The sequence below is a fragment of the Macrotis lagotis genome, chromosome X (genome assembly GCF_037893015.1).
Source record: "Macrotis lagotis isolate mMagLag1 chromosome X, bilby.v1.9.chrom.fasta, whole genome shotgun sequence".
In the NCBI taxonomy this organism is placed as follows: domain Eukaryota; kingdom Metazoa; phylum Chordata; class Mammalia; order Peramelemorphia; family Peramelidae; genus Macrotis; species Macrotis lagotis.
Window position 1 is genome coordinate 675,088,380 of NC_133666.1, and position 16,676 is coordinate 675,105,055.

General features: G+C 46.2%; 1 protein-coding gene across 3 annotated transcripts in view; it reads right to left on the bottom strand.

Moving 5' to 3' along the window:
• RBM19 (RNA binding motif protein 19) overlaps positions 1-16,676 on the bottom strand; it is a 177,489-nt gene that overhangs the window by 136,022 nt on the left and 24,791 nt on the right. For all 3 annotated transcript variants that reach the window (XM_074205845.1, XM_074205847.1, XM_074205846.1), the window contains exons 15-16: positions 14,884-15,084; positions 13,957-14,077 (exon numbers count right to left, since the gene is read on the bottom strand). In XM_074205845.1, the coding sequence (XP_074061946.1) occupies positions 13,957-14,077; positions 14,884-15,084 (322 nt within the window). The remainder of the gene's footprint in view (positions 1-13,956; positions 14,078-14,883; positions 15,085-16,676) is intronic.

Below are 16,676 nucleotides of genomic sequence, written 5' to 3' on the forward strand. Positions count from 1 at the left end.
GAAATACTAGTCTTGAATACTTTATATACCCCATCCTCCTTGAAATCTTTCCAGATGCCATCTAATAATTACTTTGTATAGACTCTGACAGAGAAATGACCTAGCCGCAGCAATGTTGTCCAAGAAGCTTACATTCTATTACAGAAAACACAAGATAAGTCAATGAGATATACAAAGTAATTTCTGCAAAAGGGAGAAAAGCCTCAGGATGAATTCCCAGGAGGAAGTAGCACTTGTGATGAGCCTGGAGGGAACCAAAGCATTCTGCAGGGTGAGAACAAGAAAGGGCCTTCTAGGTTGTAGGTATAATGGTCCTGAGCTGGGAGAGATAGCATGCTGTATTTAGGTAGGCCAGAATGGTTGGAATATTGAGTACTTGGTGGCGAAAATTGGAAGGGACTGTTATTTCACATTAGAGGCAAAAGAGCACCATATAGAAGAGCAGGGAGATAATCATCTGTACTATGGGTAAATCAATTTGGCAGAGCCGTGGAGAAGGGAAGGAGAGGACAAAGGCCTGGAAGTGAGGAGACAGGAGTCTGCTGCAATCATTGAATAAAAATGGGATGAGAAGCTGAACTAGGCAGGGTTTAGAAGGGAGGAGCAGATCTAAGAGATGGGATGTGACAGAGGTGACAAACCTGGCAAGTGACTGGCTACAGAGGTTAAGGGAGAAGGGACAAGGACAACGGTGGTTACAGAACAGAATGATTGGAAGGATGATGGCACCAACTCTGTTCCTAGTCTTTATTTATGAAGATGGGAATATTGCTTCCCCCAACAGAATGGAAGCTATTGGAAGAAAAGGACTATCCTCACAGTGCTGGCACACAGTAGGTACTTAACATTAAATACCTGTTGATTGATTGAGGGCTTGAGGGAAAAGATATATATGTATTAATTCTAAGTGCATGGGATAAAGCTTTATATATGCCTTCCTTTTCCATAGTCATAGAACCATTAGTTGCCACAGGGAGAATTAATCACAGGAAAAGAGGAGTCACCCACTAAACTAGCACAGAAAAGATTCGATCCTATAGGCTTTTCAGAACCATAATAAAGTTGGAAAATCAAAATACTCTGAACCAAATTGATACCTTATTTCATTCTTGTTCCTGATAACTCTCCATAAAAGAGACCTCAAGAGCCAGCCTGTGGGCCTCTCCCCTGCCACCCCCCCAGAGGCTGGTGGCCCACAATGGAGAGGTGGGGGGGGTGGGAGCAGGGGCAGGGGCAAGGCCAGGGCAGGTGGTGGGACCAGTGGGGCTGGGGCTCCTTTTGCTGCACCCTGTGTCAGGAGAGGCTGGAGGACACCTACTTTGTCCAGTGCCCGTCAGTGCCGAGACACAAACTCTGCTTCCCTTGTCCAAGGGAAAGACCATGGGCCCCACCGGCGAGGTCTACTGTCCCAGTGGGGACAAGTGCTCATTAGTGGGGTACAGCATGCTCTGGGCCTTCCTGAAGGGGAGAGATTACCATCATCCTGGCAGGTGACATCAAGGTCAAGAAGGAGCAGGATCCCTCAACTTGGACCTCTCTTTCCCACATCCCTTCCTAGCCCCCAGCTCTCTGGGATCCTGGACCCTGCAGCTAAATTATTCCCTCTGAGTGACCCCTGCCTCCATACCTCGCTCTTACCCACAGATCGAGCTTTTCTAGAACTAATTCTTGGGGGGGGGGGGGATAGACAGTCTTGAGGACACCTCCAGAACTTTTAGCTGAGCCCAGCCAAACTCCTGGTTCCCAATCCCCAGGCTGAGCTTCCCCCATCCAGCCATCCCAGATTGGGGGGGGGGGGGTCGATGGGGCCGGATTGCCCCAGAGACCCAGGCATCTGGTTGCTTGCCCTCAGACAAAACTCTGGAACTGCTGCCGTCTCATTTCGGTGGGAGATGGAGCCAAGGACATTCCAAGGGCCCTCATAACCAGCCCTCCAACTTCCCAAACCCAAACTCTACTTCACACTAAGTTTCTTTGCGGGGAAGAGATGGGCTCAAGAACTGTCCCCAAACTTGGAACTGAGTGATCTGGCCCCTGAATTTCCTAAGGTCTTAAAGCTCAGACATGTCTGGAACCCTGACTTTAGACAAAACTTAAAAAAAAAAAACCCAACTCTGGAACCATTGCCTCCAATTCCAAGTTGCAAAATGGACTGAAAGACATTCCTGAGCCTCAGAGCTGGGACCAAGGACGTCTCCTTGCCCTTCATTAGCGCTTCCTGGGAATGGTCACCTCTGACACTAGGAGATCAGTTCAAGCACACCTCCAAAAAAACCTAGCATCAGGGACCTTGGACAATTAGGTCCCTACTTCATCCAAAGTTTCCCCAGATGAGTTGACCCCCGAATTTGACAGGTCCAAGGGGGAATCCCAAAGTTGGACACTTTGCTTCTGTACGAAGCTTTTTGGAACGCCAACTACCTCTCCTCTGGGGTTAGAAGTATGTGTGTCTATGATGGTTTCAAGGACAGCATTAAAGGCTTCACTTCCTGGATCCTGGCCTTCCTCAAGAGTTTCCCTGGGGGAGAGGGGGGGACATTCAAAGAAGACTTCCCCATAGGCACCTAGGTCCTCACCCTTCCTCAAGTTTTTTCCCCAAATCCCAAAGGGAGATGGGTCAATGACGTCAGAATGCTGGTCTTAACTGGGTGGGGGTGGTGCCCAATTAGGAACAGCTTGTAATCTGGGAGGGGTGGGAAGACATAAATGGAGCCATAAATTTTCCTTGCTGGGGCCCTCAATACTTGGGGGAGGGTAAGAGGGGTAGTTTTCAGGCCTATCTCCCCTAACACAGGGGTTGTAGTTGTCCCCTTTCCCCCACTTTTAGTGCTTGGCTTTTCTGTTGCTTGTGATGGGGGGAAGGGAAAGGGGCCCTAACACGCCCTTTCAGAAAGAACATACCTGGATTAAAAAACTTCTTTGGGGGGGGGGGCCAGGGGTCCTCCTTCAATAAAGCAAGTTTTTGGGTTTAAAAAAAAGAGGGGTGGCTAGGTCACACAGTGGATAGAGTCCTGGAGTCAGTAGTACCTGAGTTCAAATCTGGCCTCAAACATTTAATAATTACCTAGTTGTGTGGCCTTGGGCAAGTCACTTAACCCCATTGCCTTGCAAAAAACCTAAAAATAAAAAGAGAGACCTCGAGTTCACAACAAATTCTGTAGGGGAAGGGTCAAAGGACCTTGTGTACTCATAGGGGTCACAAAGGACTGTGGATTGGAGATGGGTCGCCATGTCCCAATGACAGTGGTCTATCTGCCTGTTTATTCTCTCTCTGCAAGAACCCCTCCTCCCCAACTCAAGAACAACAGGTGCCAGACATTGCAATGGAACAAGTCAGTGGGCAACAGTCTGGAGATGACAGTTAACTCTCCCACAAATTTACTTTATTCCTCCCCTTGAACCTTCTCCAAGGCCTATTTCTTCCTCTCAAATCACTCTAGGCAGAGAGACCCTGCATATTCTCTTTGGTCTCTGATCTGAATGCATCTTGACCTTTCTTCTCTACCCAATGAGCTCCAGGACATAATTATTGCTGACACTGTAGAGTTATGTCCATATATTGTCCCAATCTTTCAACATATATGTTCCCCTGAGGATATTGTATCATTCCAAAAAACAGAAGCACTACATTCGGTGAGGAATGAAAACTGCCTGAAGATCCAAGAGGCAAAAGAGAAGGACATGGGAAGAAGAGGAAGGGTAAGGAGTACCAACAGGCTGCCCCACATTTTTAATAATGACTACACCATGAGAAGTAGGGGAGAGTAAATGCATAATAAAAAAGGAGGTGGGTGGGTAATGTAGAGAGGGTGCAAGATAATAGACTAGAAGAAGTTCAAGGGTCCCTACTGGGACTCTGAAATCATCAAAATGTCTCCAGCAAGAAATAAAGATACTGGAGGGCTCTAACCTAGGCTGAGATGATGGGAATGGACTGTGAGATGTACCAAAGGAGGGAATGTGGCAATGAGGAGATCACTGATTTACTGAAATGACGGTTTCCTATTTCTGTCTCATTAGGCTATGTTATCATTTGCATTAACCAAGAGATTCTAAATGACTAAAGGGATAGGTCACTGCAGTCCATTCCAAACAGTACTACAATATCACATGTCACCCAACTTTTCCTGCTGCAAGTGTATGATTATAATTCCACTAGCAATCAGGGTTCCCAGATTGACAGTTTTCATTTAGGTCTTACAGGTTAATGAAGAACTGGGCTAAGTCTGGAACCCTAGGCTTAAAGGCACTTTCACTCCATGGCTAGAAGTATTCTATGAACAGACTAGAAGTATTCTACAAACAGAATATCAGAGTTGGGAGGACCTTAGAACAGGGGATGTCAGGGCTGGGAGGGGTCTTAGAACAGGGAATGTCAGGGCTGGATCTTAGAACAGAAGATATCAGAGCTGGGAGGGCCTTAGAACAAGGGATGTCAGGGCTGGGAGAACTGAAAGGGGCCTAAGAGATCATGTAGTTTAATTACAGTTATTAACTGTGTGACCCTGGGCAGTCCCTTCACTCTGTTGCCTCAGTTTACTCACCCGTAAAATGAACTGGAGAACAAAATGGCAAAAGATCTCTATCAAGAAAAGCCCAGATAAGATCACAAAGAGTCAGACATGATTAAAGAACAAGAAAAGTAAAACTAACTCATTTTGTAACTAAGAAAATGGAGAGGTGAATTAACCCAGGTCAAGTCATGTCAAAGAGCCTACTGTGTCTCAAGCACCAGGCTAAGTGCGGTGAATACAAAAACCAAAAAACAGTTCCTGCTCCCAAGGAGCTCACAGTCTAATGAAGACAGAATGAAAACAACTCTGTATAGAGAAGATACACATGGGCCAAATCAAGGCTAGTCAATGAGGAAAGACACCAAGAATGAGAAGATTTGGGGAAGACCTGGTGAGAAGGAAGGTCTTTGGCTGGGTCCTGAAGAAGGCAAGTATTCTAGCAGGGCATTGCCAGGGGAAATGCCCGAGTCAAAAGATAAGAGAGTCTACCATGAGGAAGAGCTAGGGGCCAGCATTACCGAACCCAAGAGAACATACTAGGGAGGAGAGGACCACGTGATGAAGAGCTTCTAAGCCCAAAGAATCTTGTATTTGATAATTCTGGTAACAAGAAAGCACTGGAATGAATTGGTCACCCAAAGCGTAAGGCTCAGAAAAAGTACAAAAATCTAATCCTCTCAACACCTTGCAGTCACTAATCTCTGTGGATCTAACATAACTCACGAAAGACCAAAGGGTCAAAGAGGAATCATATTAACAGGCCGAGTAGCCGGGCAGTCATGAGGTCTGCTTCCTTCACACTAAGTAAGCCACCCTTGTCCTTTGCCATGGACCTTCCCAAGGGACCTCAGCTCCTACACTAGACCTGCAAAGACTCTCCTGTGGAGGCAGTGAGGGTCCTAGTAAGTACCAAAAACAAAGTTTGGAGCAGTTACCAAGTCAGATATGTTCTGGGATTGGATCTGGGTATCTTAGAGCATTTCCTCCACAGAAGACTCTAACAGGCCACCATTTAATGGGAACCAACAGTGGCCAAGCCTAACAAGGTCAAGGGGAAGGACAGCTGCCAGACCCCTTCCCTTGGCCATAGCCCTTGGGGAACAGCAGGCAATTCAGAAGAGCTGATGGGGAAGACTTCCTGTCCCCTGCCCACACCTTTATGAATGACATTTCATACCTCTAGAAGAGTTAAGGGAGTTTCTTGGGGGGGGTTCAAGTCAACTACATTCTCTCTCATAGAGGACCCCCCCACAATCAACCCTTTAAAAAAGAATCCTAATACATTCAAGTCCTAATTAATCTTCAAGGGCTTAGTCATGAAACAGTCCTTTTATCCTTTAATGGAAACTGCAACAGTGATAATGCTGTCTCTTTAATATCAGTTGAACACACAGACTTCTATCTCTCTGCCTCAAAGGTGAACAGGCACACACATACACACACACACACACACACACACACACACACGAAAAAAGAAAAAAAAATTTGCATTTTCCCCATAAAAGCGTCTCTCTCTGACTCCCTCCCCCACTAGCTCCACATACAGTTTGCCCCACAAGGAGCTCTGTGCCAAAGCCATTTGTAGTAGGAATCCAAATGCAGAAAAAAAGGAAAGAATTCATTACTGTTGAAATGATGTTAAAACAACAACAGTTACTCAAAGCAGCAGAGAGGCAGAAAAGAAATCAGAGGGAGAATAATAGCTCGTTTTTTTTCTGGCAGTCTGGAGTCTACCATGGACTATATTCATTAATGGATCAGTGGACACAAGGAAAGAAAGGGATACTAAGGCAGGAGATGATGAGATGAAAGGTTGCCTCGTAGGGTTAAGTCTCTGGCTCAGGTCTTTATTAACTCTGTACTGAACTATGGTGACAGCCTAGCCTCTACCATTTACTCTCTCCACAATTCATCCTCCACAAGAGTAGCCAGTGATTTTCCCTAAATACACGTACAAGAGCCCCTACTCCATCTCCTCCAGGGGCTCCCTGTTGTCTCTGAGATCAAGGATGGGCTCTTCAGTAGGGCATGATTCCTTTCTGCTTTCTCCCAGTCTAGTCTACATTCCTTCCTGACTCTAGACAAATAACCTCTGTCACCTTCAGTACTCATCTCTATGTCTTTGTACAGGCCACTTCCCTGATCGTGCCTAGATGGCATACCCTTCTTGCTTCCATTTCTTAGAAAAGCTATTTTTTTCGAGGTGCAGTTTGCCTCACCTACATGAGGCTGTACCTCACCCTCCTACCTACTGCTGCTATGAATTTACCCTTTATTTTCTCTTAAATGGGAGAAGGAAAAGGTCAACCACTCCATTATGCTCACCAAGAAACCCCCTACAGATAGCATGATCCATAGGACCATGAAGAATCGTACTCAAATGAAGAGTTGAATAGTAACAATTCTCTTCTATGAGGATTCAGCCCAGTATAATGGCAAGAGAACTGGGACAGTCTGGGTTCAAGTCTTGCCCCTAACGTGCACAGCTGGGCAAGTCACTTAATGATAAGCCTCTCAATGCTCTGGATGAGGAATAAAGAAGGTGCCAAACATCATAGCAGTGATAATCCAGGTCATCTTCATCTCTGTCTTAAACTTGTAGAAGTAAAAGATGCCCCCGAGTCTTTACTGTCTTTATTTCTCTAGGGCCTGGTACATAATAGCTAATTGTTATATGTTTTATCATTCTTATTTTATGGAGAGGGAAACTAAGGCTCCCAGAGTTTAAGTGACTTGCCTCACTGAGCTAGTATATGTTTGATGTGAGACAGACAAAACTCCAGGCCCAGGTCTTTAATCTCTACATCATGCTGTCTATCATACTTTTAAGATTCATGCTATAACCAGAAGCACTAATTTCTTCCAACATGTATGCCTTCCATACCTCAGGGACCAAAAATGTCCATTTCTTAGTGGCTAGACTTAAGATGATCGTTTTGGATGGTGCCAGTCTGTGCCAGAGGTTTTAGGCACAGGGGAACTGTACTGGTGAGCCAAGCCTTGGATCACCTCCTCACCTTTCATACCAGTCATGTCTCTAGTGGGGAGGGGGTGGCCCCCAATCTCAAGACAGCCTAGTGAAAAACCTCAAGGACCATGGACTAGGGACTCAATCACATCCATAAGTCAGACCCACCAAAGGTTCAAAGAGAAATTTCAAAACAGAAAAATCACAGTAAAAGAGGAGGAGGATCATATATCCTCACGGTAGCTTCCCCTCACTTAAGGCTGAGCCCAATTTACTTGGGAGCAACAAGATGGTCCATGACTAAACCACAGTCACGTGTTCTAGGACTGAGGAAAAACACTGGCTTTATAGTCAGATACCTGAATTCAAATTCTCCCTGACAATGGGTATGTGACTTTGGGGGAGCTATTTTATCTTCCTGCTGAGCCTCAGTTTCCCTATTTGTAAAATGGGGGTTTGGCTTAAATGGCCTCTGAAGTCTCTGCCAGCTCTAGATCTAGGAGCCAAGGAAGCAGATAAAGGAAGTTGGAGAAGTCCCATGACCTCCAGAAGTAGGAGAACAAGGGCTTCTAGCAATGGACCCAACAAGCAAATTGGTACCCAAGGCTTTCCCAAACAGACACTGTCCTGACTCCTTCTGCCCCCAAAAGAACTGTTTCTTAGCACTGGGCTCAGGTGGGGACATTTCTATTTTAAAACAGAGGCAACAGAAGCCTCTAGAATACAATTAACATAAGTCAGAAATTTAGCCTGTTTGCAGCACAGCCAGGAGTCCACATTCCTGTAGGAGTGTGGAGACTTGGGAGTCAGAAGAAAGGCTTCTGATTGGAGCTTTGCTCCTTGTCACCTGTGTGGCCTGGAGCAAGGTGTCCCCTCAACCAGAAAATAAAGGCCTGTGGGTGATCGGGGTCAGCTGAAGGAATGTCCTCCTAATGCTGAAACAATGAATTCACTGGGGGCTTGTAGAGCTGGAGCCAGAAGACTGTTTTTCTTTCAGGGACACTGGAGAAGGGATGCCTGCTTGGGCAATCACCCAAATCCCCTCAGACTCTGGCAATGTCTGTCTAGACGATCAGAAAGGAGACTAACAGTTCGCTAACTCTGGGAAGTGCTGACTTGTTTTTTGTTAAAATGTCCACTGGAACTCACCAAAGGGAGCAGCAAAGGTTTGACTTGCCAGAAACAGGCTCCTTTCCTGGCTAGCCATTCCCAAGCCTGGCTCCTTTGATGGAGGAAGAGAAAGCACAATGGGAAGGAATGGAACTAATGGAAAAGAGGAATTGGAGGAAAGCTGCTTTGGAAAGAAAGATGAGACAAGGGTACAGAGGCAGTGTAGGGCAGTGGGAAGAGGTATGAAAAGGACTTGGGTTTGAATCCTGACTTTACCACCTACAAGCTATGAGACCTTGGGCAAGATTATTTTCCTAGGGTTCACTTTTCTTATCTGTAAAAGGAGAAGCTTAGACTTGATGACCACTAAGGAATCCTTTGGCTCTAGATCTATGGTCCTCAATCTCATCTATTGCTGAGCCCCAGAACCCCATCAGTGCTCTAAATGCCTAACACCCAAGTATCATGATGCCAGGTTGCAAAGACATGCCAAAAGCATCATGGCATCCTTGGGAACAGGGAATCGAGAATGAAGACACTTGAGCTCAAGGAACAAAAAAAACACAGACCTGAGCCCTAGGTGTCAGTTGCTACCTTCTCAATGGATCACAGATTCAGAGTTCATGCAGTCCAACCTTGGTGTTTTACAGAGGAAGAGAATAATGAGGACCAAATATATGACTTGCCCAAGGTCACTTTAGCAAATAAAGTGTTAGGATTTGAACCCCAAACTTGTGTCTCCAAACCCATTGCTCTTTCCACTTTGCCCTACTGCCTCCTGTGCCAAGCATGAGAAAAATCACCATGAAAGACCCAAGACCCCAGTTTCCCTCCTAGACAATAGACCCTTGCAGTCTGTTAGTGGGAAGAACAGAGAAGCCTGACCTAGGAGCTACCTCAGTGAGTCAGGTGTGGATCACACCTAGAGATCAGAAAAGCCTCAATCCCGAGAGGCTGGAGGCCCAGGCCAGCATATCTGGATCTGGAGAATCATGGAGACTGAGGCAAGTTAGGATAATGAAGAGGAAGACAATTTTTAAAGCAGCCTGCTCCTGACCAAAGTAGTGGGGAGTGAGAGGAGTGAGAGGAGAAGAGAGGAGGGACAGTTACCCTGGGAAAGGTGGAAGGAGGAAAAAATTGCTTTAAGTTCTCAACCATCAAATATTTTGCCAGTAAATTCATCATGTACCACAAAGAGGAAACCATTAGAGTGCACGTGTGTGTGTGTGTGTGTGTGTGTGTGTGTGTGTGTGTGTATGTGTGTATGTAAGGCAGGGGAGGGGGAGGTGTGGGAGACCCTGGAAAATATGCTTCCATCTGTAGTTAGCACAATGAAATGCGGTCACGCACAGCCACATGGGGTGGTATTGTAATCAGACTGAGGAATTTACTGCCGCCTCCCCAGCACTCTCTGCCCAGGGCTGACAGAAAAGACTGTTATCAGTTGCAAGCAGCTTTCCACGACCTCCCCCAACTCTGAGCCCTTTATCTGGAGGTGAGGGTCTCGGTTATGGAGAGATAAAACAAGCTGCCCCCCTCCCCCCGGGACTGATGCACAGAATAGCAGAGCTTTTCAGGGGAGGAAGAAAATAATTAAAAAAAAAATCCTGCCTACGCCCACCACCCATCAGCAAAATGCACTCCTTATGGCTTCTGGGAAAATCTGGTCATGGGAATGGAGACAAGAGTTCCTTGGCCTTCGCCCTTCCTTGAGGAATCAGCATGTTAGGGCCCTCATGGTCAGGAGATAATAAAAAGCCCCCCAGGGCAGGGGAGGAAGGGCAGAAAGTGGAGGGGCCGAGGGGGAGAAACCTCTCCACGTAGAAGAAAGGCCGCGTCCTTGAGATGCGAGCTGTGGGAATTCACCCGCACAAGGGACGCGCTGGGCCTTGAAATTAACAGACACACGCCGCTCTGTGACCCGCAATCCACAAGATCAGCTGCCCCCCCCCCCAGCTCTGCTGCCTTCCAGGCCATTGTTCAAATAACTGCTGCTCCGCTCGCACTCAGCCCCTCAATGAGGCTCAGGGAATGGAACCTCCCCCATACACAGACACACACACACACACACACACACACACACACACACACACACAGGCACAGCCAGGATAAAGGATGTATCAGTCAGTCCTGCCTTTCCCTCTGTCTTTTCAACTCTGATTTGTTGCTATTGCTACATTAGCAGGGGGGTAAGGACTTCATCTGAATTCTTCACTGGACCCTGCATGTCCTGAGTCCTCCCTTCTATCCTGGGAAGGGAGGCTTCTATGTTCTCATGTTCTAAGCCTAAAGTTACTGCCATCCATATCCTAGGGTCTGCCAGCTCTGACTTTGACACCCCCTTACCCCCTTGAAGGAAGGCAGAATCCAACGTCCTCTCACACATTCTTACAGATTCTCCTATAGCATGGGCCAGGTGTGCTTTCAACCCCTAGGTAGGCTTGTTCTTTCTTCTAGGATAAGTTCATTGAAAATAGCAACCCGGTTTTCTTTTTTTAGTAATAGGATCTTGGATTGGGCTGGAAATGATCTTAGAGGTCATCCAATCCAACTCCTTCTTTCTGAGATCCAAAGAAAGAAAATGATTTGCCTGAAGTGGCAGAGTAGGGATTTTGAACCTAGGTTCCCAGATAGAAAGATTAGTCCTCTTCTGACTCCCCCATCCACCATTCAGCATGATACCTTGGCCTTACAGTTTCTATAATGATTAACATGGAGCACTCCCTAAACCTAAGCAAGTTACGACCTATCTCTGACTTGGTGACTAATCCCCAGGGCCTGGAGATTCAGAGACAATATCAGAGCGGGTTCAGAGAATCAGGGCCCTGGAAATGGATGGGATCACAAAGGTCACCGAGACCAGTCCCTTCACTTGACAGAAAAAAGGAAACATCAAAAGAGATTAGATGACTTGACCACAATCATAAGGTAAGTGACAGAGTTTGGTATATGAGCTCAGGTTTTTTGACTCCAAATTCAGACCTCTGAAGCACTGCCAGATCTACCTGATCTTATATATATAGCCTTACATTCATATAGGGTAGGGGGAGGGTCTGGATCTATTTTACTTCACTGGCAAATTCCTTTACCCCTTCTGGTTGACACCTTCTCAGCAATTTAAGGTTTGAGAGGGATGTCTGGGGAATGGTTAGGGGATCTGCCCAGGGTCATAGAATCAACATGTATCAGAGGCAGGGTTTGAACCCAGGTCTTACTAATTCTGAGGTCAGCTCACTATCTACTAAGTCACAAAACACTCATAAAACTACAGGTTGAAGTAACTTAATCCTTAATCCTTTTTACTTAATCTTTAAATTATTACCACTTGTGTTCTAGGCTATCTGGTTATCTTGCCTTCTAGTTCAGGCCTATTCTAGGTCATGGGGTTCTAACCCAGATGGGTTAGTAACTCCAAACAGATAGTTGGACCAAAGAAAGTAATCATGGTTGCCTTCAGCACCCTGAAGTAATTGAAGAATGTTGTAGTCCTAAAAGATCTGAGAGGTCATTTAATCTAGCCTCCCAGTTGAAGGGTTGGAATCACGCTCTCCCTTATACCAATGAAATACTATTGCTATGTTTAAAGCCTAGGTGCTGGTGTATTTGCAAAGTCTTTATATCAATAAGTACCTCTTCCCCTGGACAGTCCAAGAGGGCTCTGGTCCTGAGAACCAGAGGAATAAAGGGAGACAGCAAGAAGGAATCTCCTGAGCTTTGGATCCAGGCTTTTGGGGATATCAGAGGAATGAAGCTGGGGGCTAATACCTGAGGAGAACAGAGGCTATTCAAGTCTGACTGTCCTGAGAGAGAAACTCAGCTAAGAAGTCCAAGCCTCTTAAACACAACAGAAAACTTGGTGGTGTCTTTGGATAATCCTAACACTAAACCAATCCTTTGTTATCACCGCCCCTCCAAAAAAAATAAATAAAGGATAACAATCCAAAACATGAGATCCTATTGAGAAGCAGTGGAACTCAGCTGGAAGGGTGGCCTGGGGGGGGGGGGGGGGGACCCTTGACAATTATAACTGGAATAATCTGGGAGAAATCAAGTTGCCTTTGGGTGTTTACATTTTGCATGGGAGAATAGGAAGGATAGAAATTCTTATCTTTAACTTCTCCAGAAAACACCAGATTATCAACACAAAGAACCTGGTAGCCATGTGTCATAAAAGCTGGTATTTCCATAAAGCCTTGAGGCTTAGAGAGTGTCCTCTCCACTGTGCTTGAAAGCAGGTGCTGGGGATCTCCTCCTTCCTCACTCTCAAGATGGAGAAAGAGAGAAGCAGAGGTAAGGGAAAAGACAGAAACTGCTCTTCAGGAGAGCTTTTGTTTGAATTGATAGATCTCAGTTTCCCTACCTGTCTAATGGCTTGCTAAGATGATTCAGCAGGCACTGCTGGAGTGGCATTCAAAGCCTTTCAAGCTCAGGATAACCTGCATCCCCTTGTGCTCAGCTGATAGAAACCTGAAAGTTGGCCAGGGCTGGCCCCCAAGACCCCCCATTTCAGGGAGGTATTAGAGCTTCTGAAGTATCTAAGCAGTAGGGGCTAAATTTTGATGAAACCAGAAATGGGTTCCAGTCTCTTCCCCCAAAGTCAGCCTTACGAAGGGGTGAAAGACTCAGTAAGAAAACTGGCCAGCAGGGTATGAAGGTTCTGGCCTAAAGCAACTAACAAGCCAGGCAAAGAAGAGATGGAGGGCAGGCTGGTGACAAGCACATTGGGAAGAGCTGGGAGATCCTGGAAAACTCTGAATTCTTTAAGTATGCCATAGCCACAAGCAGACTGGCTGTAAGCTGAGATACACTAAGTAAAGGCCCTGGACTGAGAGAGGAAGCTACAACACATCACAGGCTGTAAAAATGAATGAAGGATGCAGCAGAGAATGGTGGAAAGGATGACAGTTGGTCATGAGGTGAGGGGAAGGAATAACTGGTTGATGAGAAGCGCCTGATCCCCTGGGAGCCTTGGGAGACAGGAGAATGCAAGGTTGCACCCTGGGAGGAAATCCTGGGGAGAACTCAAGGAGCACAGGGACCAGAGTCCCAATGGATGGGCAGGAATATGCATGCCTCTTTCTCTTCCTCTTCCTCCTCTTTTTCCTCCTCCTCCTCCTCCTCCTCCTCCTCCTCCAAGGGAATGTGCATGTAAGATCTCAGAGTCAGGGGAGGATGGTGAGGAATTGCTAAACCTTGCTGGTGGGGAGAAGGTGGAACCTTTTCTTGCTCCAAGAGCAGAGAAAAGAAAAATGCTTAACAAAGAATACAGAGCCCTTGAAGCCATAGTCAAATCTAGGGAAGCCCCCACCCCCCCTTCCAACCCTGCCCCAGCCTGATGTCCTAACCTTGGACTCCTGTTCTTACCTGTCTCAGTGTGAATAGGCTCTTTTCCTCCAGGTTGAGCTCCTTGTTCTTTCTTTTGAGGGGGGTGGCTAGAGAAGACACCCATTGGTGCCCATTCCAGATACAAGGGAACATCATGGAACTAGAAGGATAGACAGACAGACATTGGGAAGGAGGAACAAGACAATCAATCAATAAATATGAAGCAGCTACTGTAGGCTAAGTTATTATTCAAACAGACTCAAAGCCTTGCCCCACTAGGGGCCAAAAGAAGGGAGAACCTTCTTTTTCAAGATCTTTTCTACTGAAGTGATGAGCCCAGCTCCTTCAAGAGGTGTCTATTACAAATAATTATTACAACACCCATGAAGGATAGCAGGCAGTCCAGGGGAATGGTGATTATTCTGTGTCTGGTACACATATGACACATACACCATTCTACACACTGCAACATACAGGTAGAGAGTCTTGTGCCCAAGTCAGACTGATGGACTTAGGCATAAGAACAGTAAGAATAAGAAGGTTCAAATACTTCCTCTGACATCCACAATCCTGAGCAAATTATTTCTCCTCTCTGAGTCTCAGCTTCCCATCTATAAAATGGGGCCTTCTGCAGACCCTACCTTACTAGGTTCCTATGAAGATACAATGAGATGAGACTGCGCATTCCAGGCCTTGCCAACCTTCACACAGCATGTTCAGGTGAGCTTGAAGGGCCTTCAGAGACCATCTAGTTCAACTTCCTTCCTCTTTCCCATAAGGACACAGGGGTCCAAAGAGGGACACAGGACTCACTCAGATATAGGGAAGAGCTCCAGAGAGGATCAGAACCCAAGTCCTCTGAGGCAGCATCTAGTCCTAGTGTACTCAGCTCCTTCACATTAAGAAGGCAGCTCACTACTCCAGGCTCTAGGTGGGGCCTGGGCTTTGGATCTACCAATGCTGTACCTTGGAATAGGCCAGGCTGGTGAAGCCTCTTCTGGCTTCCAGAGGCTCCAAGTACTCCACAATGGCTGTGATGCCTCCCTCAGGCAGAAGCACACGGCCCAGGCTGCCATAACGACTGAAGATCTCCTGCAGCTCAGAGGCCCTTGTTCCCACGGGGAGGTTCTTCACTAAAATCACAGACTTGCTCCTCTCCCCCGCAGCCTGCAAGAAGAAAGGCAGATGGAAGGGAGGAAGAATGAAGGAAGGAAAAAGTAAGGGCTTCCTATGTGTTAGGAGTAGAAAAAAAAGCACCTGTAGCCTTACCCTAGAACCATCCCATGTCCAAACCCCCAACTGGCCTCTCAGATAATTAAAAAACTTAGTTCACTTGGAAGCTGTCAAAGAAGGAATCTGCCTGATACTCTATGCTGGTCTTTTTTGTTAAAAAAAAAAATATTAAAAAGGTTACAGTGCTGATGTATGTGGGGGAACCAAGAAGCATCCAATAGCAGAAAGAGCCCAGGGATGTGAGGGATATGAGGGATATGAGCTACTCCTCCTTGATTGCTCCTGCACTGGCTGAGCAATTGGGAACAACAGACCCTCACTTCCAAATTTGCAAAAATAAGTGAGATTAGGCTTTCTAAGGCCACCCATTCCCTTCTAATTCTAGCATTCCCTATTGTATGGCCCCTCCCAACTCTGACATTCTGTATTCTAAGGCCCTTCCCGGTCCGGTCCTGACATTCCCTCTTCTAAGATCCCTTCCATGTCTGACATTATGTGATCTAAAGCCCCTCCCAGCTCTGACATCTCCTATTCTAAGGCCCCTCCCAGTTCTGACATTCTCTCTTCTAAGGTCCTTCCTATTCCTGATATTCCATGATCTAAGGCTCCTCCCAGCTCTGTCATTCCATGATCTAAGCTTGAACATTCTGTGCTCTGAGGACCCTTCCAGTTCTGACACTCTCTTCAATCATTACGGTTGAAATGGCATGCGGTGATCATATTTCAGTCATGGTCAAGCTACTGACCCCAGGGCTCTGGGGTTCTAATGTGGAAGAATAGGGTCTTGACCCTTGTCAGGATGTGATGATCTTAGAAATGTGGTCCGCAGAGGAGAAAGGGATAGAGGAGGACACTGGTGCAACAGGAGCTAACAAAGGGATGTGAGGTTCTTCCTGAAGAGGAAGAGGTGGAAGTTTAGGAAGGACCAAAGAAAGAAACTGCCGCTCTCCCCCACTCAGAATCATATAGATGAGCCATCAAAACTATTAGAAGAGATTTTCTAAATGGAGTCAGAGGAAGAGAAGGATGGTAGAAGCTGGGGATTCCCAGTCGAAGAGGACTGAAGCAGCTACTAAGGGACCGACTATAACCATGGATCGTTAAGTCATCATCTTGGGGTATATATCTAAAGCATAACAGAAAACCTCCCAAGACTTATTGTAATGAATGCTAATTCCCCACTTCAGGTGATTCAGGAGGGCCCAAAGGGCACATTCAATAGGAATCTACAAAGTATCACCAATTATTATAAAGATTGAAGACTATAAGGCACAGACTATGTTTTTCTCACTTTAGTGCAATGAAGGCAAGGACCTTGAGAGAGAAAATTTAATTTGGGGAGTGAATAGCTGGCTAAGAAGTTTGTTTGGAATTTGGATTTCTGGATTACAGTTTACAATGTAGGGCTGATGGATTCCTGGCTAGAGATAACATACCCTAACAAAAGCTGGTAGGAATGTGTTTGCTGGGTGACTTGCAAATCAAATTGAAAGGGCTTTAAATTAGAAAGGATGGGGGGGGAGGGA